The sequence below is a fragment of the Xiphias gladius genome, chromosome 21, assembly GCF_016859285.1.
Source record: "Xiphias gladius isolate SHS-SW01 ecotype Sanya breed wild chromosome 21, ASM1685928v1, whole genome shotgun sequence".
Lineage (NCBI taxonomy): Eukaryota > Metazoa > Chordata > Actinopteri > Istiophoriformes > Xiphiidae > Xiphias > Xiphias gladius.
In genome coordinates, this window is record NC_053420.1 from 5,022,566 (window position 1) to 5,050,326 (window position 27,761).

The 27,761-nt window shown below is 41.0% G+C and overlaps 3 protein-coding genes across 4 annotated transcripts in view; 2 read left to right on the forward strand and 1 right to left on the reverse strand.

Moving 5' to 3' along the window:
- The window catches only part of LOC120807181 (E3 ubiquitin-protein ligase TRIM35-like), a 322,424-nt gene that overhangs the window by 37,963 nt on the left and 256,700 nt on the right, over positions 1–27,761 (forward strand).
- Positions 3,259–25,069, forward strand: ergic3 (ERGIC and golgi 3). 2 transcript variants are annotated; one of them, XM_040116158.1, is made up of 14 exons: positions 3,259–3,452; positions 6,476–6,546; positions 7,986–8,073; positions 8,193–8,312; positions 8,818–8,914; positions 9,055–9,220; positions 10,107–10,164; positions 12,822–12,836; positions 14,681–14,712; positions 15,179–15,275; positions 21,655–21,719; positions 22,046–22,182; positions 22,724–22,779; positions 22,896–25,069. In XM_040116158.1, exons 1-14 carry the CDS (start codon positions 3,365–3,367, stop codon positions 22,973–22,975), a joined length of 1,170 nt encoding a protein of 389 aa, XP_039972092.1. In that variant the 5' UTR covers positions 3,259–3,364; the 3' UTR covers positions 22,976–25,069. The 2 variants fall into 2 exon arrangements, with proteins under 2 accessions (XP_039972092.1, XP_039972093.1); XM_040116159.1 differs by lacking the exon at positions 12,822–12,836.
- On the reverse strand, positions 15,977–20,454 carry romo1 (reactive oxygen species modulator 1). The gene is made up of 3 exons (XM_040116163.1): positions 20,315–20,454; positions 17,861–17,991; positions 15,977–16,241 (listed from the first exon to the last, which is right to left on the reverse strand). The coding sequence occupies exons 2-3, from the start codon at positions 17,989–17,991 to the stop codon at positions 16,133–16,135; spliced, it is 240 nt and encodes a 79-aa protein (XP_039972097.1). The 5' UTR covers positions 20,315–20,454; the 3' UTR covers positions 15,977–16,132.

Sequence of the window (27,761 nt, forward strand, 5' to 3'; positions counted from 1 at the left end):
AATGATAATGTTGCTTCTTAACTGCTGGATGTATAAATACACAACTGTTTGCTAACAGTCAACTTGAGAGGTGATCGTACGTCAGTGTTGCGTTCACATCTTGTTTCCACTGTCCCCAAGTGGCCATGAAATCAGTTAAAACGAAAATAAAAAAGAAGGAAAGACGGAAAAAAATATCCTGCATGAACGCACGTTGTACTTTCTGCCAATTGAATTTTTCCTCTGTCTTCCTCTCAGATCTGGTTTCAGAACCGGCGGGCCAAGCTGAGGCGATCCCTCAGAGAGAACCGTCTGCGGCTGGTCCAGACGGCCGTGGCCGACCTCGGGGTCACACACCAGGTCATAGGTCAGCTGAAGGCCAAACGGGTCGTAGGAGGTGACCTGGGGCTCGCCCAGCGACTCGCCTCTCGTCTGCAGCTTCAGATGGAGGAGGAGGAGGAGGAGGAGGAGGAGTGATGCCGATGAAGGACATGGGGGCCTGCTACTTTTACCATTCATCCTGTTTCTGATCTTGTGCTCGACTGGCTGTTTACGGGTTAATTAACGGTCCGTACATCATCAGATTCCTCCATCTTCTGTCTTTCTTCTTCCCTCTTTCAGAATATCACGTAAAAATACTACTGTAAAAACTGATGCTGATAAATGAGAGTTGCAGTTTATTCATAAACCCTCATGTAACAGTGATTATTGGCACATCCCAGTCGATTGCTTTTGGCTCTTTGAACATCAGGATTTGATGTTACGTGAGGAAACACAAAACGGGATCAATCTGATTGTCAGTAATACCCAGGAAGTATCCAAGTCTGTTGTCCCGAAGATTCGGAAGTTTGGAGATCAAACGTCTGGGAATTCCTCTGCGATATCATAGTGTCTTATTATGTGAAAAAGTTTTCTGTTTTTTAAGATGTACAAAGTGTAATTAGGCCAATAAAAGTATTTGAATCTTGTGGCTGTTGCTTGCACGACTTCATCATTGTACACAATCATTAGCACGTCATTAAGAAATGATATTTCCAACTGTATTTGTGTTATGGGTGAGAAAATAAGCCAAAGAATGGCCCAAAGCAAGCAAACACAAACATCGTATTATAGATTGTTTATGTTGTTTACTTGCTGTTGTATCTATTAAAAAAAAACATTTTTAAAAAATTGAGTAAAAAGGTTGAAAAAAATACCAGTTACATGGAGGAAAAATGCATGGTTGATCCATTTCTATCCTTACGGTATTTGGTTCAATCTGAAACTAAGCACGGATAAACTAAATTTTATTTTTGAAAGAACAAAGGTTTTCTTACATCAGGAGATGTGTCCTGTATAAATGGACTTAAATCATTTTATTACTTAAAACAAAAATACGATTTATCTACGCCTCAGTGTTGGAGAATTCTTCAACTGGCCACATATTGCAAAAGATCTTTGTGTTATGTCTCCAAACCGTTCAGCGGATGAGTTAAGTAAAAATTCCTGGGGTCCATGGTGAAGGACATTTAAACATTTAAACATTACAGGACGCTATAGAAATATGGGGGCTAAAGCAGCTGCAACCCTTAAATGTGTTTGGGAAATAGACATTTGGGTCTTTTATCTAATGAAGAGGAAACGGATGAAATCTGCAGCAACTCCCGAAGAGTGTCATGTTGTGTGCATTTTGTTTTCTGTCCAAAACTTTCTTTCGTAGGAGACTGGACGGTGCGATCGCTGAAGGACCGGAGACCCAGGCAGCGGGAGATGGAAGACACCTGGAGAGCCTCCTGTCAAGGACTGGGTGACAGAGTTAAGGGGCTGCCCATCAAAGGTCACATAAGGTCAGCAACCTGTGGGCAGGTCTAATTCTTTCATAAACGCATAAGTGAAAGGAGGATGTCGATTCCCTGTGTATTTTCTCTTACGCTTACATTGTCTCTTCCCTTCCTCTTCTATTTGTTTCACGTCCAAGGAATTATTTTGGATGATCTCGCTTGTTTCTGTGTTTGGGTGGGGTGGGATTGGGTAGTTTTGTTTGGAAATAGACTGTCATAAAGGAAAGATTAAAAAAAAGAAATACCACCAAGAACCCAAGAGAATAAATACATACCCACTTAAATAAAAATGTGCATAAGAAATTAAAAAATCAACTCTACTCCCATTCAGACATTTTTCTAAAATCCACCCTCCTTTTTTTTTGTGTATTTTTGGATACAGATACGTTTCCACCCAGCCCCATGCTTTAGTGATGTTCTATTGAATTTCAATTTTATGGGGTCCCGTTTCACCTTCTTTTTATTAATTTAATATTTAAAAAAAAATATTTAAATAAGATACAAAAACAAAATGAACCTTGGATAACGGATATGTATATTATGGGCTGTTTTTTATGAAGAGATCTTCAAGTCGCAGAAAACTGATATTGTATCTCTGAGGGAGAAGGTGATTAAATCCTGTACGACTGGGCAACTACTGGACGGTTAGGGACGGACACTTTTAAATGTAGGGTGGAGAAAAAAATCTGTTTGTACCCAGATAAGAGCTGGTAAACTGCCTGTTCTCACTGAAACGGGTCAGTGCGCTGCTTTGGACGAAGAAAGCTGAACACGTCTGGCGTGTGATTCAGAGGAAATCTGAAAATGATGTAGCTGTTTATCGCTCTTCGTCCTGGAAACCTCATCCACTTCATCCATCATTTCTTGTTTGGGTGATATAAAGGATACGACTGAGCTGATGGATATGACTGTGTCACATCGACTAAAATGGTTGTTTGGAAAAGAGACATTTAAATTAGCATCTTATTTAAGGAACGCATGGGAGCTCGAGAGGAGACGCTTGCATCAGTAATGAGTGGGTGATGATGATAATAATGATGATGATGATGATTGCAGTGATTTATTCATTTATCTGTTTTCCAGGTGTTTCCTTTTATTGGAATGTTTTTAAAAAATAAATTAATATGTGAACAGCCTGATGGAAAATTGTTTCCTTATGGAAAGAAATTGATGTATTGTTAATGTTAGACATAAATGTGTCTCATGATGCCGTGAGGGGTAGGTCACGAAATGGCTTAATACTTCATATAAATTATAGAAAATTAACTTGAAAGCACATTTAATTAATGCTTACATGAAAATCCAATTAATTAATTCTTTCATTCACTTGATTTGTTTGTTTGTTCTTTTAACAAGTTATTTTGTGAACTTTGTTTCCACAGGGCAATTCATTCACTGGAAAGCTAATAAAATAAAATAAGGAAGTAATTGACGCGGCCGGCTCCGATTGGTCCAGCCGTGCCCCACGTTTGTCCCGGAAGTGAAAGCGGAGGACCGATGTGTGTCAGGGGTGCAGGACTCTGTCGGTAACATTTGTGTTCAGCGCGGGGTTTCTGCTTTACAAAATGGACACGTTGAATAAACTGAAACAGTTTGACGCCTATCCCAAAACTCTGGAGGATTTCCGAGTGAAGACGTGGGGAGGAGCGACCGGTGAGAGGCTTCGGTTTGTCAGGGAGCAGCAGCCATTCAGGCACACTGGCTGTTAGCCGCTGCGGCTAACAACAAGGCTAGCTGATTCATTTCTCGTTTCTGTTCTTATTAACTATCAAATACATCGAAGACATCGACACACGGTCTTAGATGTATCTTTAAAAAAGCCGAGTAAACCTGAACAGCAGCGGAATAGACTCTTTAAATGTTTACGATTCATCAACAGGGCAACATTAGTAATAGGCTAGTGATAAAAATGGAAATATATTTCCAAGCATCAACTTGCATTTTAGAAGAAACTTTCCTTTTGTCAGGGCATGTTCAATTTAAAAGACAGTACCCACCGATTTTGCATGCATTAGCCCATTTGCTCGAACACTTACTTGGCACGTTACCGCTGGCCATTTTACAAACCATGCTGCTTAGAGCCTGGAGGTGTCTTTAAGATAAGACAGGTAAGAATCCGTGAGACTTCACACATCCCCAGGGGAAATTCACGTTACAGCAGCGCAGAGGCAGAGGACAGATCAGAGGAACAACTGTTTTCATGAAATAAATAAAAAATATAAGAAATTAGAGAGGTGACATTAGGAAAGCTCTATACAATATGTATGCATTGGACTACACATGTTAGAGCCACAACTATCAGTCGATTCATTGGTTAATTTGTCTTTTTTTTTTAAATGAAAATGTCCAATATTTGCTAGCGTCTAGCTTCTCAAATACTGAGGATGTGATGCTTTTCTTTGTCTCACACGGTAGTAAACTGAACATCTTTGGGTTCTGGGGCTGTAGATCAGACGAAACAAAAGGCATCTTAGTCTGTGAGAAAATTATAATGAGCAATTTCTCAGTGCAATATTCCTGTTAAGATTTATCACAGCCCCAGGAGATGTATTCAGATGTCTTGTTTTATTCAACCACAAGTCCAGAACCCAAAGATATCCAATATATAATCATATTTGACACAGAAAAGCATTAAATCCTCCCATTTGAAAAAGCTTGAACCGGTGAATCAATTAATTAACGTAAAAACAGTTGACAATTCATTTTCTGTTGATCGACTTATCAATTAAGCGACTGATCAATGCAGCTCTGCAAGATACACAGTAATATAATAAAGTACATAATGTTATGTATAATATATGTACAGTTCTATGAAGTATGTATCATAGATGGAAGAGAATAGTTTAGATATAGCATATAATATAAGATAAAAGTACAAGAATTAATAATGTAGTAGTAATATAGTATTATTATATGTTGATATTTGTAATGTAATCCAATGACAAAAAAATCAGTGTTAGTTATGTTACTGCTTCTTACAGTACTTTTATATATATATCCTTCCAGTAAAGCAGCCATTAGTTTCCATTTTCCATCTCTGTACGGAGTGAAAATCAAATGGCAGTCTCTTGAAAGTTGCTTGAGTTGTGCGCTGCATCACAGTTAATATCACCTGGTCTTTGTACCCGGATAACTGGCTTAGCCTGATTTGACTGTCGATGACTTAACTAGAGCTTAGATGTTCAACCGGTTAGTAGATCAGTTTTGTTTCAGTCATTTTTGAGCAAAACTGCCAAACGTTTGCTGGTTCCAGCTTTTCTTTGTTTATATATGATAGTAAACTTAATACCTTTGGGATCAGGACTCTGGGCTCTGGTAAAAAATTCAATGAAAATACGTATTTGTTCCTCAAGCTTGACACAGCTTGATTTTATGTGGAGTTGCTGTCTGAGAAACTCTTTGAGCCCAAAACCGCAAAAGTGAAGCTTACTCGGGTTTAGCTGAAGTATGACCAAGACTTTTGAGGATGACGCTCATTTTGAGATACAAAATATCCTCTTTTCAAGTGGGAGTCATGAAATATGTTGATGTAATTATCATTTTAGGTGAGAATATACAGGTTACTGAGAAATCAAACTGCTCTTGTTGGCTATCAGATTTTTGTACCGTACCGAATTGATTGAAAACCTGTAGCTGCTTAAAAAAAGGTACAGAGACATATTTAGATGTCAGCTAATTTACAGGAGGAGTGACGGGTCTTTCTTCCTTTGGTTTTGAGCCTTATCAGTATTTAACCTCGGGAAGGCTTAGTTAGTGCTAAAATGATGAATCGATTAGTTGATCAACAGAAAACTAATAACAAGAGTTCTGATAAATCGATAATCTTTTTTAAGTCGTTTACTTTCAGCTTCTCAAACCTAGAGATTTGATGCTTTTTCTGTTTTGAAATCGTCGTTCGCTGAATATATTTGGGATTTAGACTGTTATGAAGACGCCACTTTGAGCTTTTTAAAGTTGTCGTAGACATTTTTCACAATTTTTGCCATTTTCTAGTTAAATGAGTAAACAGTGAACCAAGAAGTAATCTGTAAGGCAAGGCAAGTTTATTTGTACGGCACCTGTCAGCAACAAGGCAGTACAAAGTGCGTTACATAAGACATGGAAGGCTTAAAGACAAGATATAAAATAATCACAAGGCAATGTAGACAAATTAATAATCATAATAGTCATTGATTTAGTGTATGTACCTTGCATTCCTTTACTGTCGAACATCATAGAAAATTTAGAGCAGAGGCCCTAATCCTCTAGGCAACAGTTAAACACACAGCCTTGAATGAACAGCTTAATGAAGTTTTAAACGTTGGTTTGTTTGCGGACTGTTTGGCCTGTGTCCGATAATATTGTCAGCAGTCACTTATATTAACATAATGATGCATATTCGCGTTTTGAGTCGGCTTCTGAACTACCGATAAGGTAGGGATGTTTTCTAATTCACACTTAGAAACACGAGATAACAGGCTGATAGAGTCTTCTAAAAGGTGAACAGCAAACTACTGCATCAATGAAAAATCATATCAAAAAATCTGATTTTTAAAAAAGGGTGTGTGGGGGGGGTGCAGGAGGACCTGATGGATTTTTTCCCTTTTAAACTCTCACTCTCAGAGTTTGAACCGGGATATAAAAGAAGAACTGAAGAACTGATTTCTAACGTGCACACTCTCTTCCTGTCCCTGCAGTGACTATCATCAGCGGTGTCATCATGTTAATCCTCTTTGTCTCTGAGCTGCAGTACTACCTCACTAAAGAGGTAAGTTCATCCTCGTTATGTGATGTGCTAGAGGTGAAATTAAACCTCCGGGTGAAATTAAACCTGACACTTAACGCGGAGGCGATTATAGCAGGTGTCCTTCTAAAACTGACTCCTACGCTTGGCTTCCATTGAGCCACTGATTTCTGATGTGTGCAAATTGCGTTTAACCAATGGATATTTTGTCTAGAGCAATTTTGATTAAAATGTTTTTAATTCATTCTCAATTTTCAACCAAAAATGCCAAATATTTGCTGGTTCCAGCTTTTCATGTATAAGGATTTGCTGCTTGTTGTTATCATACATGATAGAAAAAGTGAAATATTTTTTTGCTTTTGGACTGTTGGTTGGATAAAACGAGCCATTTAAGGGCAGCACTTTGGTCCCTGGGAAGAATGGATGTTTCACCGACTCAATGATTAATGGAGAAAATAATTGATTGAGTAAATGATCATGACAATAATCGTTAGTTCGGTCAATGTTCCTTCCACTGGCCACCAGTGACGGCAACATTTTATGGGTTTCTCAAGGTCCACTTACTAGGTTGTTCTCAAGCCTTCAACGATATCACACGGCCTTTATTATCAGGTGGAGTTTGCTCACTTGTCGGGGAACTGGAGGCGTTTTTCGGATTTGACTTCTCGTCAAGTTCAACTTTTAGGCCAACATGGACGAGAAGCCCCGAAACTGCTCAGAGAAATGAAGAGGATGTTGTTTATGAAACGATTTCCATGATCTAGAATTCCTTTTATATTTATTACTTTGCAGGCGATGAAGGACACAGATGAGTAAATTATCCAAAATGATTAAAGGGTGATAATACTAAAGGCTGCCTAGAACTATCATTAACTACCTTTCAGCTCTCGGGGGTTTGTCCTGTCAGATCTGTCTGATGAGTCGGTCACACGAACAACGAAAATGACTTCAACATGCTGAAGGCTGAAAATCAGGACACACAAATGTAAAGTCATTAACAGTCATTGTCATTGTGATGCTCATAGTTTTTAATCATGATAAATAAATCTCAACGATTGAGATTCACATTATTGACCTGATTCACCGACCTTTAAACTTAAACGATTCAGCGTTAAGTATCAGTTTTCCATTGAATAGTTTTGTATGCATCAGATGATGCAACTGGTGACTGTTACAGGCCTGTTTCCCAGACATTTTAACATTTTGTGAGCCAATAATGTAAAACAAGGACACAAATTTACAAAGCTGAACATGGAACAAAATGTAGTATGGCCTGAAATTCCAGTATGATGTAGTCCAAGTGTAGTCCTCTGGTGTTTATTTCTTTACAATCTGCAAAATGTATATCAGGCCTAATTTCCCGTAGCTTCTGAAGGGGATCCCTCCAATGTCTCCAGTGAAATGTTTCATGCGTCCGTGTTTCAACTGAATTAAAATCCGGCCGCGCTGTCCGTTTCCTGCAGGTCCAGCCTGAGCTGTACGTCGACACGTCGCGAGGAGACAAACTCAAAATCAACATCGACGTCATTTTCCCTCACATGCCCTGCGCCTGTGAGTAGCACTGCTGTTGCCTTGCTGGTCAAGCTAACACGTCAATGATGACACATGTTAACTATAAACAGCCCTCTGCCTTCCTCCTTTTTGATTTTTTTCCCCCCTTTCTCCCGTAGATCTCAGTATAGATGCGATGGACGTGGCCGGTGAGCAGCAATTGGATGTAGAACACAATCTGTTCAAACAGCGGCTTGATAAAGACCTGAAACCTGTCACCCTCGAGGCAGAGAAACATGGTAAACTTTGACTTTATGCTGAGTTTTAACCTCCCGACACTGTTTGGCAGCTTTTGGCAGGCTTTCAGGCCAAAAATAGGGACACACTGACACCTAATGAGTAGAAGAAATATGATCCAGGAAGGCCAGTCCGAGTGATGCATCCATGAGTTAAAAACACTGCACAGCATGTTATAAAAGCATGAGGCATGCTCCTCTTCTTCGTCGCTTGTGAGGTAAACAGTGGCGTTAGCAAAACGCTAAAAGCTACGAGCTACAAGATGTTCTAACTGGAATGTGTGGGAGCACATGTCTGATTTGCCAACACAGTGTGTTGACAGATGACACTGGAATGCAGGGCGGCAGAAGTTGAACCAGGGTTTTTTTTTGCCAGAGCCTCTGCATTGGGAAATTTTAGACTGAAGGGTCTAACTAAATTAAGTTTTTCGGCTGATAATCATGATGATGACGTCTATTTTGTGGGTTTTTTTGTTTTGTTTTTGTTTTGTTTTTTGTGTGTGTCCAGAACTTGGTAAGGCTGATGATGGTGAAGTGTTTGACCCCAGTACACTGGACCCAAACAGATGTGAGAGCTGCTACGGTGCTGAAACTGAAGACCTCAAGTAAGGCACCAACACACACACACTCTTTGTTTTTTCTGTTTGTGTGTTCTCTATAACTCTCTATTTACTTGCCTTGTTTCTGACTGGTGTGTGTCTGTGTGTGTTTGTCTGTGTGTGTTTGTCTGTGTTTGTGCGCGCAGATGCTGTAACACCTGTGATGATGTGCGAGAGGCCTACCGGCGGCGAGGCTGGGCGTTTAAAAGTGCGGACACAATCGAGCAATGTAAGAGGGAGGGCTTCACACAGAAGATGCAGGAGCAGAAGAACGAAGGCTGCCAGGTTTATGGCTTCCTGGAGGTCAACAAGGTATCACCGTTATTATCTGTGATTTTTTTATTATTATTATTAGGATCTCAAAGATGTGGGTTTTTCGACAAAGAACAGCAGCCTTGTCACTGTCTGGAGGACACTGAGCAGGGATTGGAAAAAGTTTTATTAGCTCCTCAAGTTTAAACTTTAGAAACTGAACTTTAGAAATGTTATGAAACGACACCGGTGATTTGTAATGCCTTAGGCCAACACAGCGAGCTGAGCTGGAACTCACAATGAAACCTTTTTCTGCTCTTTCTCATCTGGTCTCTCCCTCTGCGCCTGCGCCAGACATAAGCTGGTGTTGCATGCCTGACGCAGTGATATTATATAGGGTAGTGTAGTGTCGCTGCAGAGTGTAGGGTCCAGCGTGAGGAAGGAGGGATTTGAGAGCGAAGTGGGAACGTGAAAAAAATGAGGTTGGGATACGAGGATAAAGTCGTAATTTAAAGAAAAAAGCGTTATAATATTTAGAGATGTAAGCTGGCAGAATCACCTGTTGCAGCAGTAATACTGCTAAGTGAGTGAACGCTTTGCTATGGTGGCAGAATAAAATCACTAAGCCAAGAGGGACAAGCGGGCTCCTGGAGACACATGCTGTATCGAGCTGTATACAGGTCACAGGAAAGTGCCAGAAAGTCTCCTGCCAGGAAAAGCAGTAACTGCTCAGTATACTGTCTATGGATTATCAAGAAGTGCCTGATAACATACAACACTTTGTTCTTAAAATACAGCAACCTTCTCTTGATACTATGCTTTTGTTCGTGCAATATAATGACTTATTTCTCAAAATATGAAGAGTCTTAATACGAAACTCTGTGGCATTATGTTGATGTCAGTTTGGATAATTTTTGTTTTCTCTCCTCCCCTCTTTGCGCTGTAGGTGGCAGGAAATTTCCACTTTGCTCCAGGAAAAAGTTTCCAGCAGTCTCACGTCCACGGTAAGACCTGCTGTCCATTCACTGTGTCCGTACACAAACGTGACCATTCAGAGGTTTCTCAACACCCTGGGTCAGTTTTTTTTCTGTGGCACGGCGTCAGAAACCTGTGGGGAGAAAACACACACAGCCCAGGCTGACCAGCCACAGTTCTCGCAGTCTCCATTCGGTGCCTCTGTAGCCATCCTAGCCATGATTACATTTAGGTGGAGGTCCACGTCACCCGTGGTGTAGGTACAGCGGCCACTTGCATAGGCTCCGAAACTGCTGTAACCCCTTAACGCACAACCGTAAATCCAGCTCAAGTTTGAGACGACTCCTTTGTCTGACGTTTTCTGATTTTAAAACAAAAAAAACAAAAAAAAAACATTCGTAGTTCATTTTTGCCTTTTCCCAACCAATATTTTTAAAATGATTTTGCAGTGACTGCGTGAGCTTTACTCTAGAATGCTATAATAAAGGGTGTTCAGAAGCTTTTGACCGGTATGTTTGTTTATCAGTATCCGTTTATTCATCCATATATTCAGTCCCCTTCATAGAACCATACATCCACGGCCACCACATGCATTAACAAGCCATTCCTTCACCGTAACTCAGAGCTGCACAGGACCGGTTCTAAATGCATCTTTTAACCCGAGCAGCAGTTAATACTTCATTAATATTTGCGCACCGGAAATGATAAAGATGTTGGTCTGGGAGTCAATATGGTAGTTGAACCTGTGCAGCCCTGCAGTCGGCTGGTCCCTCTTCTGCTATGGTCAGGCACCAGCTCATCATCCAGCTAATGGTCATGTCATTAGACACATTTTCTCACATCCTCTGTCTACATGTCAGCCCTCTTATTATTAACCGACCAGGTAGTCCAGTGCAAATATAGGCTCATATACTTAAAGAACTGATGCTGAGTTGATTGAGTCCTGTAGTCAAGTTCAAGTCCCCAATGTGCAAGTCCGAGTTAACAAAAACACGTTGCCACGTGTTTCACTGGAGACTGAGACTGACGTTAGCTGCGAAATCCGTGATTTGATTTCGAAAACGTTTCATGTAATTTTCGGACATGATGAAACTTAACGACATTTTTTTTCAATAAACGTAGCTGAAGGTCCTCTTACTAGATTCTTCTTTTGAAGGCTTGAGCCGCATCTCATGGTCTTCATCAGAGAATAGAGTGTAATTTTGTTTAAAGATAAACGAAAAAGAAACTAGAAATACGGAGAAGCATATGCTTCTGTGACCTCACTCACTGGGAAGATGAATGGCCATGGCCTGTCCCCACGTCTAATTGCAGTAGTGTTTGACTGACGCTAGGTTTCCAAAGCTGACGCCAGTGTTTTCTGACTGATAAAATATTCTATACTCTATACTCCAAACTCTAGCACTCAGTGTTTCCGAGCAGAGTTTTTTTTACAGTCGAGGGTCAAAAAGCCTCGGAAACATCATTTAGGCCACGATGAGACTCTGTGACTACACTAAACCAAGCTGATGAAATTCTTCTCTCTGCTCTGACTGGCAGAATTTTTTCATTTTTAATCCAAAGGACATTATTGCCCGATAGGTTATTAGTTGCACTCTAAAATCCTCACGTTTTTTTTTTTTTTTTGCTCGTCCTCTGCATGTCTACATTTTAATTTAATTCCTTTGTTTCTTCCTTTCGATGCTGCTGCTGCTTCCGCTGCTCTGCCGTCATCGCGCGTTTCAGTTTTATCTGGGCAGGACTGTTCTGTTTTTGCCCGCCTGCTGAACATTTCCCTCATCCGTACATTAAACCAGAGCAGGAAATTAACAGCGACCGGCCATCGCGTCAAAAAATCTCCTCTGAAAGCTGCTTCAGCAGGAAAAGTGCCACAATTTACAAGGTGCTCCTAATCTGAACAGAACAGTAGTTGGATACAAACACGGAAACAAATGGCCAGTAAGTCAGATTGATGTCCGAGTAACCAAGCATCAATTGAAAATCCTGTGCTGTAGTAAATTTCTGTTTGGTTGGTAAAACAGTGAAAATGGCTGAAGTCCAAGCTGCACTTAAGTTTCCTGCCCTGAACACAACAGCATCCTCTGATATCTGACTGGGTGTGTTTGAATTTATTTTGCGTGGTGTGGTACCTGAATGCTTAGCAGCAGAAACAAGAGACAAGAATCACACATGCTGAGGATTTGGTCTCCAACGTAATCGGGACCCAGACCCCTTTAATCGCCCGGGCTGAACTACAAGTGTTAAATTGCTTTATGTGTTTGGGGCTGCACGATTACTCCGACAGAAGTCATGCAGACTGTTTTTCCTAAATCACAAGAGGCTCAAACTTGTTTTAGCACAGAAAAAATATGTAATCCTCCTCGATGGGATTTTCTGCTGTTATGCCAAATCTTGGGCGTATAAATAGAACTGTACGCTGGAGTTAAGCTTTTAATACTTTAAAACCAACCAAATCATGACCACAAAAAACCTCATTTTTTGCCCCTGAGGTAAGTTTTTTTTAAAAGTGTAGTGTCCTCATGCATCAGCGTTCGTGTCTTAGTGGAATTACATTAGTAGAAATATCAAGCATGCAAAATGTAGAAAACATTTTGTCAGAGTTGTGTAGCCCCTCACACACATTAACATAACATGGTTTGTTGTCTACCTGCGTCATTATAGTGACTCTTCTCTCTTCTTTCTGCAGTGCACGCTGTGGAAAGTAAGTCCATCTTTCTTTGCAGATTTTTTTTTATTGATTTTATTGAATTGCCTGACTCCAGTGTAGTAACCTGTTCACTGATACATAGGGAAGAACTGCAAGTATACACCTACTTGTAGTGCAGCTTATACTGTGGCAAGCACACAGCTTACTTTATAAGTAAGAGCCAGTTTACAACTGAAAAGACAGTTTTTACTCAAATATAAAAATCCTGATGTTATTTTAATTAAATTTTTGTCAGCTTTTTTATGGTTTGGCAGTTTTTTTTTTTTTTTTTGCAGTCCCTAAATATTACTGAGTACTAAACCATGACACATAATACTACACATTACAGTAATAAATGGACCCAAATATTACCCCCGTATGAGCATGCGATTGAAGAAAAACTGCGGGGGCCTCAGAGAGAGCTCTCTTTCCATCCCCATAATGCAAATATGCGAATTTGATCACAATCACAAATGTTAACTGGTCGAAATCGGATGTTGATGACGCGTGTTTATTATCCAGAAAGAACTCGGACATATCGGTTGGGATTTCTGGTCATTCCGCTCCTTCTCTTAACCTCTGCTCTCTTTTTGATCTGGTTGTTATTCGCAGTGCGAACGTACCAACCTACCACTGACGTTACTGACACAAGAACTGTTTTTATAGCAAACAAATCCACAGGTTCTCAGTGGGAAGGCTCGTATTCTTCATTGTCACGGACTTAAGTTTTATCCCGATGAGACTCGTGGACTTTTGCATGAAAGCCTTTATATGTGCAAGTAAGAGTCACGTTCTTATTGTGTGCTTGCAGTACTTTCCCACAGGTGAACAAACAGGCCAGAGAGGCTGGTGTAAAGTTGTAAATACCTCCACCTCCACCTCCAACTTCCTCAGCAGGCCCTTAGATGGGATCTTAAATCTTAAATTCTCACCCCGACTCCAAGGTCTCGCGTCACATTAGACATCAAGCTAGACACGCGCGCTACATCACATACTCAACATCTCAACTCTGGAAAAATTCTAGCCATTTGCCCAGTTTTTAGCATTTTTACATTCGTATTTTATTTTGAGGGTCGAGTCTGGTCAGGTTTGTGCCGTGTGAAGCTTCAGCCAATCAGATTTTAGATAGAGTGGGAAGAAAAAGAACCAACTGAAACAGAGGCAGGTTCACAGTAACACTCACTCACAGAGTTTATATACTTACCAAGCTGCTGTTAATTCACTGTACAGGGATACATCTCACAACAAATTAAGTGAACGATATCCCACTATTATATCAAGGTTAAAAAAAAAAAAAAAAAGAATTGCAGTAGGAATCTTATCTGTAGATTCTGTACGGAGCAGTAGGAAGTAAATCCTCTTGATTTTGAAATTTACCGTGAGCTGTTCTCGATGACGGGAAAATATTTTTAATTTATAGAATCGTTTAGTTTGATCTCTTGTCTTTATTCTCGTGAACAGTTTCCCAACCAGATGGTGATTGTTTCACTCGAACATTCTTAATGGGACCAAAGCCTTATTTAATAGTGAATATAAGAATAAGCTTTAGTTTAGGAATAGAAGCAATGAGAAGGCCTGTGAGGTCGAAGGTCAGAGCCGCGGTACCCCGTGGGCGGGAGGTGTGACGAGTAGCTACTAACTCTGATATGAACTTGTGTGTGACTGTTGGCTTCAGCTTTATCTGCTGCCTCTCTGCTAATCGGACTGAAATCAATCATAAACGGAATAATGGCTCCCATTTCTGACAGATCTGTAACTGAAGACACATTCGCATTCATTTTTCCTTACTAAATGTCTGTTTGTAGCATTTGTAATTAAAAAGATGAATAATGCGATGTGTTCTGTTCATTTGTTTGCAGTACACGACCTGCAGAGTTTCGGCTTAGACAACGTAAGTAATACGCATGATGATGTTTTCTTTATCTTTATGTTTTAAGTTTCTGCAACTTAATATTTTCAAAAAGTAAGGACATTTTAAGATTATTTTTGGCTACTTTTCCCTGATGTGAGTCTGTGTAGTTTTAGGAAAATCGTGACCCTAAACTTGAGTTGGCTGTCAGGTAATATTTAATATCGTATATAAAGGTAGTACTATATAAAGTTTACATGACATGTCTCTTCGAAATAATATTAGGAAAAGACTTGAGATGACAAGCTGTTCAATTACATAAAATTATGTTGTGTTTGAAGAGTCTGTTCAGTCAAAGGGGCCTGCAGGTGACAGTCCTACCACCATGATCTTACAGAAAAAACAAATTGGGAAAGAAGACATTTTTAATTGTAATAATTAGCAACAAGATGGTCTTCAGAGAGCTGCTGAAGTTTGTCAACTAATCGTTGTGTCTGTCGTCCCGTAGATAAACATGACCCATCTGATAAAACACCTGTCGTTCGGTAAAGATTACCCCGGCATCGTAAACCCCCTGGATGGGACAGACGTCACAGCGCCGCAAGGTCAGTTATTTAATGGTTTTTACTCTTTTCAGTATGTAAGTAGAAAGAAAACGGTAAGCTGTAGTTTAACAGTAACCTTCAGTGTTACAACAAAATGTTATAAAACGTAATATATTGATGATTTTGCACTAATGTCCCCACTGATATCGGAATTAATGCAAGTTACTACTTCACTGTGCACTAATTCATGCTGAAGTAGCTGTTGAACCAGAGTTGTTTTGCCACTGGATGTGGAGCGTTGGAGGAAGCATTTAATGGTTCAGCTTCCGACTCGAGGACTAAATTTCTCTGCGAGTTTAACCCAAATGGAACAAGAGATTTCAACAGGCTGGCAAAAGCCCACTTCTGGTTTGAGTCAACCATTGTGACCAAAATTTAAGTTTTTTTTTTTTTTTGGTCGCACTAATGTGCAAAAGTCATAAGAGACCGATTTCAGTGTCCACACTAGCAGACCACAGTGCAATGCAGTTACATGATGAGTTAGGGTTCGGTTTTTGACACCTTCTCTTCCTGCCACATGTATCCAAATAGAACAGCTTGGCGGGTCCATCAAGGATTGTTGAAAATCATTCCAGTTGATGTAGAATTAGACAAACTAATTAGAGGAAAAAAAGCGTGCTGTGTCAGATAGATAAAATCAGCTGTCTGTCACTCTGAGCAGTATGTTGGCAGCATCAGGAATTATAACACACACTCTGAAACCCCATTTGACAAATCTGAACTTTTATTGACAAAACTAGACTGCAGATTGAGAGTGTGACAGCATCGAGCGGACAGAGAGCTGTGGTTGTAGTTTTTTGAAAAGTCCCATAGCTGTATTGTTGTGTGGAGGTGGAGGAGGTCGCTCCTCGTCCCCCTCAGCAGCGGATTCCCATACCGATGGCCATAAAGGTGCCAAACGTCCCCCCGCTCTGCATCATGGTCTTCCCTACTCCTCCCATCAGCTCCCTGCCACGCATGCCGATCCTGGACAAAGAAAAGTTTCAGCTTTTATTTGATCTATACCGGAGCGGGCAGAAATGACGTGAATCCTCACAACATTTATCACTTTGTTACTTAAAATTTCTGGGTAAAACAGGCTCATGTCTCAATCCTTGAAGTAGTGAGGAAAACGGCACTACAATTTGTCAGGTAAATTCCTTGAGCCGATGATACTGAGGGATTACAAACTTTATATCCAAGGGTATAAATGCACACTTTTTTTTTTTTTTAAAAGGGGACCCTAGTTACACTACTTAATGACACTGTACAATTTCACCTCAACCTCTTTGCACAATCTAAACAATGATTTCTAAGATTGGTTCCGTGGAAGGGATATTGAAAGCTGAGGTGGGTTTTACAGACAAAAGCCCAAAGGGTCCTCTATACGGTGTACTGTCTGCGGATGGAGAGGAATACTGTACAACCTAGGCCTAGAGTTTCATCAGATACAAGAAGTCCAGGGAAAATTAAGGTGCTAGTGGGTCAAGGAAAAGAGTTTTATTTCATTGATATGAAATATAACTTTTCTTCATGCTCTACCTCAAAAAAAATTTTTTTTTTTTCTGAGACCAGTTAAATCCCATCATTAGCTCTGATATGATTGTTTAGTTGCAGGTACACCCCCCTTTCACTCCAAAAATGAATGGTAATACATTTACTTAATACAATTAATTAATGTAGCTTTAAACGGTCGATCTCTTTGCAGTTACATTCTGTTGTTAAACTGAAATACCCTCAGATTTTACTCACATCTATATTAAAATCTCTAAACGAACAGTTAGCACTTCCAGTGCCATGAATGTCGAAACAGAATTAACTAAATAATTGACACAGCTACTGCACCATAGATTGCAAACTCAACCTCGACTGCTCTGTTTCTCTCTTCCTCTTCTGCTGCTCATCGTCTTATCTTCCGTCCTAAATTAAGACGGCTTTTGGCATTGGACAAAAGTTTAAACTAACTAGATGTAGGTCATAATTAATACTACCAATGTTAATATACTTTAGATACAGGATGTTATTTATAAAGCTCTAATGGTGAAGTGATGACATTATTCATAAAAACTAACCAAACTAAACATAGCATACAAAAATTGATTTAAAAAAAAAAAAAATACAACCTATGGAATCTGAAATCTCAATTACACCTAGTGCCTTAACTCACTGGGGTTCCTGGAGCAGATGGCTGCTGGGAAAATGCCAAGGTCTTTTTAAATAAAATAGTGGTATTTACAAAAGGGAGAACAATTCACCCACTGCCACGAAATGAGCCAACACTTTAGAACAATGGACAGGATGAAAACACATTAGTTATTTAAACGGTTGGCAGTGCCTGACAGTATTAGGGATGTAACAATAGGGTTTGGTGGGTGGGGGGGTCATTTTTCCTGTGCAGAACAAGCCAATTTTCCATTCAAAATGTTTGGGGACCAGTTATGGCTGATTGGTTCCCTTGCTAAAGTATTATTTGGCTGACACTGGCTCCTGGATGATAGCAGCTGGTCTTAATGGAAAACAAGTCATTATTTTCGGTTACATCACATGTACGGTTGTTGTTTCTGCAAGAGCAGAATAGTTTAGGTGCACACGGAGTTCAGAGTTACCTGAGACAGGAGAAAGTGCCAAACATGGCGCCGGCAGCCATTCCTACTGCAAACCCCATCATGAAGCCCATCTTGACCCGGTCAAAACAGCTAGGCTGGGTCTGGCCATACGGACCTACAGCCACTGGCATCTGGAGAGGACAGAGCAACAGAAGGTGTGTTAGAGATGAGGTAGATGGGAAGGCAGACAGTTACTGTTCTGTTTTCAGTGTGATGCGCAGTTTGAGCTGATCGCGCAAGAAACAAAATACTAAGCAAAAAAAAAAAAGGTTCTCGAATTGGAGGCGATGAGTAGGACGATGTCCTGATCCAGCTTGGCTCATCGCTGGCTTTGTTCACATATGCACAACAACTTGACTATAGCCAAAAAAATGCAGTTACGTGTAGAAGTGATTCTCAGGCCCTTGATTAATTATTCATATTGAAGGTTCATCACCAGATAACAAAGAACACCAAAAAAAAAAAAAGTAATTAATGTTGCTTCAGGGACTAACATTTGTTTTGCTCAACAGTCAACCTGCGCCAGGGCCCCCAAAGTCCTTGGTTCACTGTCGGCCAGTTGTTTTTCATTACTGATTCTTCTGTCTACTATTGTCTTGATTAACCATTTGGTCTAAAAATTTGATAATATGAGGCCTTAGTTTTTTTATTTTTTATGTAAAAAAACAAAACACTTAAGAAAAGCAACAGAGCCTCACATTTTAGAAGCTGAAACCAAAGTATTTGACCATTTTACATGAAAAATTACTCGAATGATTATTAGAGTTTGTGGTAATTATACCTTTCGGAGTATGTTCCACTACAGCATAACTTCAACTGCTTTGACAACAACCTTAAGCGAGATGCTGCTTTCTTAACCGATCAAGGTTCTGTGTCAAAGTCTAGACTTTCATTATTACATCTGATACATTGTACATTTTCGTGATTTCTCTTATGTTTCCTCACGTTACCACACAGCAAACATGGGGTAAATGTAATATTCCAGCGTATAAATACTGTACACAGTGCGCAGAGACACTTAGTGTGGGGAGTTAATAGGGACCCAGCAGGTTGTTAAACCTTGGAGCCCCACCAATAGGTTAATCCGGTCATGTCAGTCCCACGGTACAAACAGGACTGAGTACGACAAATGCCGTGTCCCAGTTCCAAACTACATACTAACTATGCATTGTATGTAGTACAGATACCAATATTTATTGTATACAGTTTGGGCTGTTAGTATACAACAAATCAGCACATTTAAACAGGAAGAAATACAATACTACATCTTTAAAATGCCACTGCCAATTATGCTTAGAAAGTGAGGTTTCTTTCCCCCAAAATCCACACTTGGTTTTACTTTTTATAGCTGTGAGCTACTTCTATTGTATTTCCTTTGCGCAATGTATTGTGGAAGATTAGCATAAGTAGTGTGTGGACAAATCTGAATTAGTATGTAACGTTAGTATGGATTCAGGACAAAGTTAAGGTTAATTTCTCTGTAATGCTTTAAAAAGAAAAAAATACAGCTAAAAAAACGTAATCCAGGTTTTACAAATACAAACTCTAGTTTCAAGACATTTGACGTTTGTATGGAGCTGAAATTATTAGTCGATGGACAGAAGATTATTCTGCCCATATTTCGATGACTGATTAATCGTTTTTAAGCAAAAAAAAAAAAAAAGTCAAATATTTGCTCTCCAGCCTTTCATCTGATCTGAAGCTTTTCTGCATCACACATTAACATCCGTGGATTTTGGACTCTCAATCAGACGAAAGAAAACATTTGAATAGGTCACCTTGGTTTGTGGGAAATGGTAATGGGCATTTTTCACCATTTTCTGTCATTTTAAAGGCAAAATAAATAAATAAATAAATAAATAAATTGAACGAAAAACAACAGGAGCTAACGAAAACAGTCATTAGTTGCGGCTGTAGTTTTGCATAGCTTGCTGCTAGCCGATTATTTTATTACATGAATCAGTTTTTCATTAATCAGTTCCTGCTGACCAATCAGCCAACTGACGATTACTCGGCTCTTATCCAAGCTATTAACGTTGCCTTAACCGAAGACGTTTGGTTGTTGAACTGCTGGTTAACGCTGCTTACCCCTGGATAATGGTTTCTGTTGCTGCTCATGTAGGATCATCGGTGTTAATTAGTAAGCTAGGGCTAGGCTAACGTTAGCGACCGCACTTGCGCTAACGTTTTCAGTGTCCGGGCTGTTTCGTTAAAGTCCGAATAACGGGCGGCGGTGGTGTTTTAATGCCGATTTCAAACATCAAACCCGTAATAACGTCAAAACGGCCAAAAGTCACTCGTAACCCCACCGCATCGCTTGTTGTGTTAGCCTAGTATGCTAACTACCAGGCTAATGTCACCTGTGGCCTTGACAGATAAACACGACACGTTCTCCCCCACAGCTCGCGTCTTTTCTCAACATATCCTCGATAAAACGCCCGAAATAGACCTTACCTTGGATTGTGTGTTTTAAGTAGAGGTGGGTATCTGGTTCCTGACCGGAGGTTTGTCGTATTTTCGTGCGCAGCTGCGTTTAAATGTATTTCTAGCAGACCTCCATAACCGGATAGAGGAAGGGGAGAAAGGTCGACGAAGCAATTAAAGAGAAGAAACAACCCGCAGGCGAAAGCAGACAGCGCCAGCCCGTGGCTCATTTCATTACTGGGCGTAGTGACGAAAGATTTAAATAATTTGGTCAATTCCAGGGTGGTTTTCACAAGATCTCTCTCATCTCCTCGGAAGTCAAAACGAACATGCTGCACATTGGATTTTGACGCACAAGACTCGACCCAAGTTTTCTGCCCAGTTCCTGTCACCAGCCAACTTCCAATACGAAAAACTCAGAAAACCGATTCCTGCTTCATTTTTCAGGGGGCCCCGAGATCCGGTGATAATGCTGGACGTTCTTTAGTTGATACAGTAATTGAGTGGGTACAACATTTTATTTATGGGGGGAAAAAAAGTTGTAGTTAGCGTTTCAATATTAGTCACAGTGTCATTTTCAAGATGTATTTCGTTTCAGATGCTTCCAAAAAATGTAATATCAGTCTGGTGCAGTATGTACTATATACACTCATCTTAATCTTTAATACTAATACTAACAGACCTTGTATTGTTGTGTATCTCTGTGTCTCATTCACTTATTTTTGAATACACACTATTATTTTCATTGTCATTCAGCCGCGGCTGATTTAACCAGTTTTAGGGCCCCTGTTGACCCCAGCACCACCTCGCCTCCGACCCCCCCCCCCCAACACGTAAAGCGAACACAGTGAGCGAGAAAGTGTCACTTAGTTTGACGCCGTTTGATTATACACAACTTTATTTGGGAATATGTACCATGTGAGCACAATATCAACTGAAATGAAATCTTAAGACTAGACTTTGACCGGGGACCCACATAAAAGAGAGAGTCACAACATTAGGTAATAATGCTGGATGTTCCTTAGTTTGTAGAGTACTTGAGTGGGTGCGTATTTCTGAAACAGTCTACATTGGATCAAATTATGTCCCAACACAGGTTCAGTACCGAATGCCACTGCTGCAGTTCCCTGTAGATTTTCGTATCAAGTGTTGCGAGGAACAGATACGGCGCCTCCCAGTGATTTTAATAAGGAGCCCGCATTTTCTCAAAGGGCAGAGAGTACAAATGAAAATCCCATCAAAGCCCAACACAAACGATCCATTTTAGGGTCAGTAGATTTATCATCTTTTTGCTTTTGCCTCTGTGTTTTTAAATGCGTGTCCACATTCGTGTTTTAGTTTTAACAGGGTTTATATTTTTCAACCCGCAGCGTCGATGATGTACCAGTATTTTGTGAAAATCGTCCCTACGATCTATGTGAAAACGGACGGAGAGGTGAGTCCAACATTTTGCTCATATTTGTCCCTCACTGGTCCCCCATTTGAGCCAGAGATGTTGGAGTGACGAGTTGAAATGTTATATGTGATTCTTACTTCATGACAGGTAGTCGGTTGACGTGAAACAGAATTTTTTTTAGTCCTTTAATATTTTATTTAGATGATCTTCAGTAAGTCCTTTGTGTACCATAAAACAAAAGACTTATTCCTTAAGACAAATACATTTGGGAAGATTATCTCTAAAGTCCTCCTATGCTCAGTGTTACTGTTAAGCTAGGAACGGCCCTAATCAGCGAGTGTTGTGCTGTCATTTTGTTTCTCCAGGTGGTAAAAACCAACCAGTTCTCGGTCACCAGGCATGAAAAAGTGGCCAACGGGCTGATAGGAGACCAGGGGCTGCCGGGCGTCTTTGTGTTATATGAGCTGTCGCCCATGATGGTTAAATTCACAGAGAAGCACAGGTAGGAGACACTGGAGGACCTCAGTGATTATAGCATACATCGTTATCGCAGTATTTCTAGGAGTGTTTTACCGATGTTGATGTATCTCACTCTAAAGCTCACATTTTGTTAAAAAAAATTCAAGTCATGGGGAAAGTCAGACTAAATAAGGCTTTGTGGTAGTGACCGCATACTCAAGCCGTGACATTATGATCCAGTACCTTTTTAGTAACATCTGTTTCATGAGGAAATGTGTTTAAAATGACACATTTTGTTCAGTCAAAGTAATGGTTTAAACGATTTTTAAAAATAAACATTTCACTCAGTGTTTCACTCACGTAGCTTTGGTAGAGTTTTTGGAACAAGCAGATTTGAAAGACCAAGATGATATTGAACAAATACAATTTTTTTTAAAAACTGAGTGCAAAAAAGGTCATTTAAAGGAAATATTAGGTTAAGAAGTGAATTTAAGTTGTTTATCTGCTCTCTCTTTAAGCAGTAAGCGCAGGTATGTCAGTGAAAGAAGAATGTGAACTAAACGATTCCTCTCATCTCTGTTCAGATCATTCACACACTTCCTAACAGGAGTTTGTGCCATTATCGGAGGTGTATTTACAGGTCAGTCCCCCCCACGTGAACATGCCGCTCAACGCTGTGATTTACCTGAGATCATACGCTACGTTAAAATGTGGGTGTTATTAGGTCTGACGCTGCTGCGTGTCTGTGTTCCGCAGTGGCCGGCCTGATCGACTCGCTCATCTACCACTCGGCCCGCGCCATCCAGAAGAAGATAGAGCTGGGCAAGGCCTCCTAACGGCGCCCCCCCCGCCGGCCTCCACGGTGCAACACAGACCAAGACACGGACACAGAGACAGAAAGGCAAAAGGAAAAAAAAAAAAGAAGAAGAGAGGCAGACAGGCACAGGGAGAGGTTTGGAAACGGAGGCGAGCAGTTCGTGTCCCCGCCATCTCTCTCGTCCGTCAGAGCGAGTGAGAGGAATACAGAGAGAGACAGAGAGGTTTTAAACCAGCCCAGTTTTGGAATCCTCTGTCTCTTTTTCTTTCTGGAAAACCACTGGAGAGGATTTCGAGGGGCCTCGTTGAATTTTTCCTCTCCGCCGTTAAATTGGACGGTGGCAGGACACAGTCAGAATCAGACATCGACAGGAGACTTTGAGACCGAGCTCGACCAGAGAAGAGGACGCCGCATCAGTTCAGACCCAGCCTCCGGAAGCTTCCTCCTGGAAAAAAGGGAACTTCCTTCCCTCCATCCTGTTTGCGTCCCGCTGCGGCGCCGGTCGACGCTCGGATCACTACACCGAATGTTTGTGAGCGGATCTGTGGTTGAGCCCTCCATCCAGAGGAGTCCAGAAGAGAGGCCGGGAGAACTTTTAAAGGAATATGCCACCCAAAACTTTTAGGTTTCTTATCAGCTACTCACCCCGCCTCAGCCCGACTGTTGGATGAAATCAAGCCAACTTGCGTTTCTTTATGCAGAGTCACTGAAAGCCTGATAGGACATAGATCATTTTTTTTTTTTCAATTCTTTTTTGTCATGGACAAAAGAAAGTTATTTTGTAATCAAACTTGTTGTGATCACAACATGTTTTTTTTTTTTTTTTTTTTTTCGTTGTAAATTTAAAGGAAAAGTCTGGTAATATTCTATATTTTTCTTATTGTCAACAAATCCAATGAAAAGAGTAAAACAAACACTGAATGTATCCTACTTACAAGTATGGTCTGTGTGTCCGAAGCCTGATATATTCTGCTCCTCTGTGCCGTGGAGCTCCATTGTTGTCCTGGTAGCATTAAAAACCCATCAGTGAGCCGCACTGTTGCACCGGGAGACGTGTTCCTTCGTTATCGCGAACACGCACGCTGCCCTTTATTTTGCCTCCGTCCCGCACACACCATCCTGCTGCTGGAAGTACCCACCGGAGCACTACATGTGTGTTAATCCGCTGCTTAAAATAGTCCCTAAACAAATGTCTCTGTCTGCTCCCATTTTAGGGACAGTGGTTAAAACTGACAGTGGCCAGGCTGCTTTAGGAAACAACTGAGCCCTTTGGAAAAAAAAAAAGATCAACAGTCAAAACGTGTTGAGAGATGGACAAACTCATTTTTTGGTTTTGCTCTTCTCAGCCAATTTGTTGACAATAACAAAAATATAGAATACAGCCAGCCCCATTAGTTTTTTTTTCCACGCGCACTCTTTATGTCCGTCAGTAATTTAGTTAAATTAGTAAAACATTAAGTAGCATTTAATTACAATCCAGTCCTCCAGAAAAAAGTCCCACGTTCCCACGCCGAGGAGGATCTGGGAAGAATGTAACATCAGTGGTATGCTAAACGAGTAGCTTGACGCTTGATGATACCGCGTTTCTTTGATGAACTTAGGAGAAACCTCTTCCACTTCTTGAAGCTGATTATTCAGGTACTCCAGGCCTCAAGTTGGGAGTAGTTGATAAAAGACATTTTGGGTGATGCGTTCCTTTGAAAGACTGGACCTGCAAAAAATACTTGAAAAAAAGGCAGATTTTTTTTCACCTGGCTTGATTAAAAGGCACAGCTTGCCGGATTTTTACGTGATCTAACATTCTGATGGCATAAGTCTGTAGAAAACTGCATCAGTCCCATTGGATGTTGGTGCGGCTTGTGTGTAGCTTCCAGCCTGTTCACCCTGGTAGTCCCCCAGTCAGACCAGGGGGCGCGGGCGCGCATGTTAGCGCCCGATGATGCGAAAGGAATTGCCACTTTGTCGTGTCCCACGTGATACAAGCCCGGCCGGTCAACACAGACTTAAACTAACTTCACATCGACGCACACTCTGCTCGTCCATACGCGTCCAACTGGTGATTTTCAAAACTAACTTTAGCCCGGTGTCTGATGTGCAGTGGGGAGCTTGTTGTTTTTTTGGGGTTTTTTTTTTTTCCCACAGCTTTTTTTTTTTTTGCTAACTTTACTTATTTGCTGGTGGTTTATATACTGCTGCTGAAAACACTCACCAGGACAGTCAATCCATAACCTGCTGAACTGAATCAGACAGATCAAACAGACTAAGGCTAAATGACGGTTCAGACCGCTCACTTATTAAATACATGGCCTTTGCTGTGTGATGTAGTGCCAATGCTTTTTTTTTTTTTTTTTTTTTTCCCCCTTGAAGTTTATTAAACCAAATATCATATTTCATAACAATTTATCATTTCTTCTGCTCTGTAGCAGGGGTGCGCTTAATATCAGGCGGGGCAGGCTGCCTCCGTCGCAAAATGCCGGGAAACCCTGTTGACAGTGTTTTCAGTCGACACAGAAGCTGTGGCAGTGGTTGCCAGGAGCGGTTGACTCGTCGTCTTTCACAACGATCGAATACATACATACATGCATTTGAGAGTTCTTTTTCTACACGCCGGCCTACAGCCGCCTGTACGGGCCGACCACACGTACGACTTCACGGAAGCTGATGGCAGTAGTGGTTTACGAGGAGCAGAGAGGTCGGCCTTGGTCGTGTTGATCAAGGCATGACACCAGTATCGTTCAAACTGCCCGGAAAAAAAGACGCGTGCTGCAGTTTGAAGGTCTGGGAGCATTTTCATGTCTGTCTACCAACGCAGGGTGTTTTCCTTTTTTTTTAAAACTACCACTGTATGTCACCAGAGTCATGAATTTTTAAATCCTACATAGTGGCTTAAACAAAAAGGAGATTATCGGACTGAACAAATGACAGAATAACCTGATGTAATCACAAGCCGAGAATGGTGGCAGGGAAGGCCTGCAGTGTGAACGGAGCCAGGTATTTGTTCACTTTTTAAGTGGCAGTTGAGGCGAAACCAATGGCCAAAAAATTGGTTTCCACCAAATCTGGCTTCAGTTTCCTGGGTTGGAGAGAAAATATGAAGATAAAGCTCCAGCAGGAAAATCACCGTAGCTTCCTGTGAGTTCCGTGACACAGTTGTCACACCGCAACTCCGCCTTTCTTTCCTCTGCTCCGCACCCATCCTCAACTCATTCCAGTTAGTCACTGAAATGCTCGGTTTCCTACGCATAATGTTTTGAGTTGATCACCACCAGGAAAAAAGGATTCACAGCCAAGTGCTGTTTTAGAGAAAGTTACCTCCCCCGTTGACAAAGTGACCCCTCTCCTGACTTCCCCAACTTGATCATGCAGCGATTTGGAAAACTCTTCGTATGGTTTTTTTTTAACATCTTTTTGTTTATTTTTTCAAGAGTGTAAATACAATACAAACAGGAAACAACTAAACACTATATGAATCCCACCAGACTGAATCCCACCAGACTGAGCAATGCGCCGCACTGCGTCCATGTTTAAAGCTCAATCAGATTAAATAGATGAGATTTTCAAAGGGGTTTTTCTAATGTAGGGGAAACGGGCTCTGCTTCTATTCACTTTCGTTTTGTTCCTTTCATTCTATGGGATAATAGGACACGATCTGCTCTGCTAGACTGCCGTCGGGCGATACGCTTATGTTTTTGTTTGCGAGCTGGGAGTGCAGAAGAAGCGTAACATAACCAGTAACTTCAGATGACAATCCTCGTCCTGTGACCCTGTGGGTCTTTTGAAAAGTGTTACTCTCACTCGAATACTTCAGTCAGCAAATGACAGGGCCGACACGGGAGGCAGCAGGAAGCTCCAGACCACAAGATGACAGCGTGTGTATGTCGGGCTGATTCCGACTTTATCCCCGACTCGCGTCTTGAGTCCCGATATGAGATCCAGATGTCTCTGCCAGTTTGATATTCAACTCCTGTTTTATTTTTGACCGTCCTGAGTGTTAGGCGGGGAGAAAAACCGACGCAGGGGGGTGAGACTGTTGGTTAAAAAAAAAAAAAAATCTTCTCTTGAAAGGGAAGTGAAGAAGCCTTTCGGATGAGGGGGGAAACATTCTTCAAGAACCTCAAGCAAGTCTAGTTGCCCTTTGTATAGCACTTGAAAAGACCGCGGTGGTGGTTTCACATTTCGGCTGATTAAACTAAAAATCAGGCATCGCCGCCGACCGCTTCCACCGGTTTAATTGTTACAATTACAACTTACAAGCCAGCGGTCGTTCACCTTTAGTTTTCTTTGGCATTAAATCGTGTTAACGGTGTCTCGCTCTTGCTGTGTTCAGTCTCACCGAGTGGAAATCCGAAATTTCTGAGTCCGCAGCCTGAAGTCTCACCGACCTCAACTCTTAAGACACGGCCATTTTAAATAGCGCAGTTTTCTTTCACGCAAACTAGTTTGCGCAAAGTGTCGTCCACACAAATCTTGCCAAAGCCATCGCCAGGGGATTTTTTCCCCCCCAGCAACTATGTATGTTTATTCAAAAACGCCACAGAAGATTGGAACAACATTTGACCAAACTTCTTTTTATATGGTTTTAATGATACTCACCTTCACTCAGTTGACACGGTGTATAATAGCACACATGGCTAACATCGTGATGGTCTAGAAGGATCTGAAAACACGTGCGTTCAGAGTGAATCTGTGACCGAGACTGAAGGTCATGTGAGTGTGCTAAGTCAACAAATATTCAGAGTACTGTGGCTGTAAAGAGGCGCTAAGTGTCCAAACTGTCCGATATCTCTTTTCTGTGTTTAAAAAGC

What these genes read in the sequence shown, in the direction of transcription:
- ergic3 (XM_040116158.1), top strand. Translation starts at nt 3,365, where the DNA reads ATGGACACGTTGAATAAACTGAAACAGTTTGACGCCTATCCCAAAACT. An exon ending in GACGTGGGGAGGAGCGACCG is followed by an intron (nt 3,453 to 6,475) that starts GTGAGAGGCTTC and finishes CTGTCCCTGCAG; the next exon opens with TGACTATCATCAGCGGTGTC. An exon ending in CCCTCACATGCCCTGCGCCT is followed by an intron (nt 8,074 to 8,192) that starts GTGAGTAGCACT and finishes TTTCTCCCGTAG; the next exon opens with ATCTCAGTATAGATGCGATG.
- romo1 (XM_040116163.1), bottom strand. Translation starts at nt 17,991, where the DNA reads ATGCCAGTGGCTGTAGGTCCGTATGGCCAGACCCAGCCTAGCTGTTTT. An exon ending in GGCACTTTCTCCTGTCTCAG is followed by an intron (nt 16,242 to 17,860) that starts GTAACTCTGAAC and finishes TTCTTTGTCCAG; the next exon opens with GATCGGCATGCGTGGCAGGG.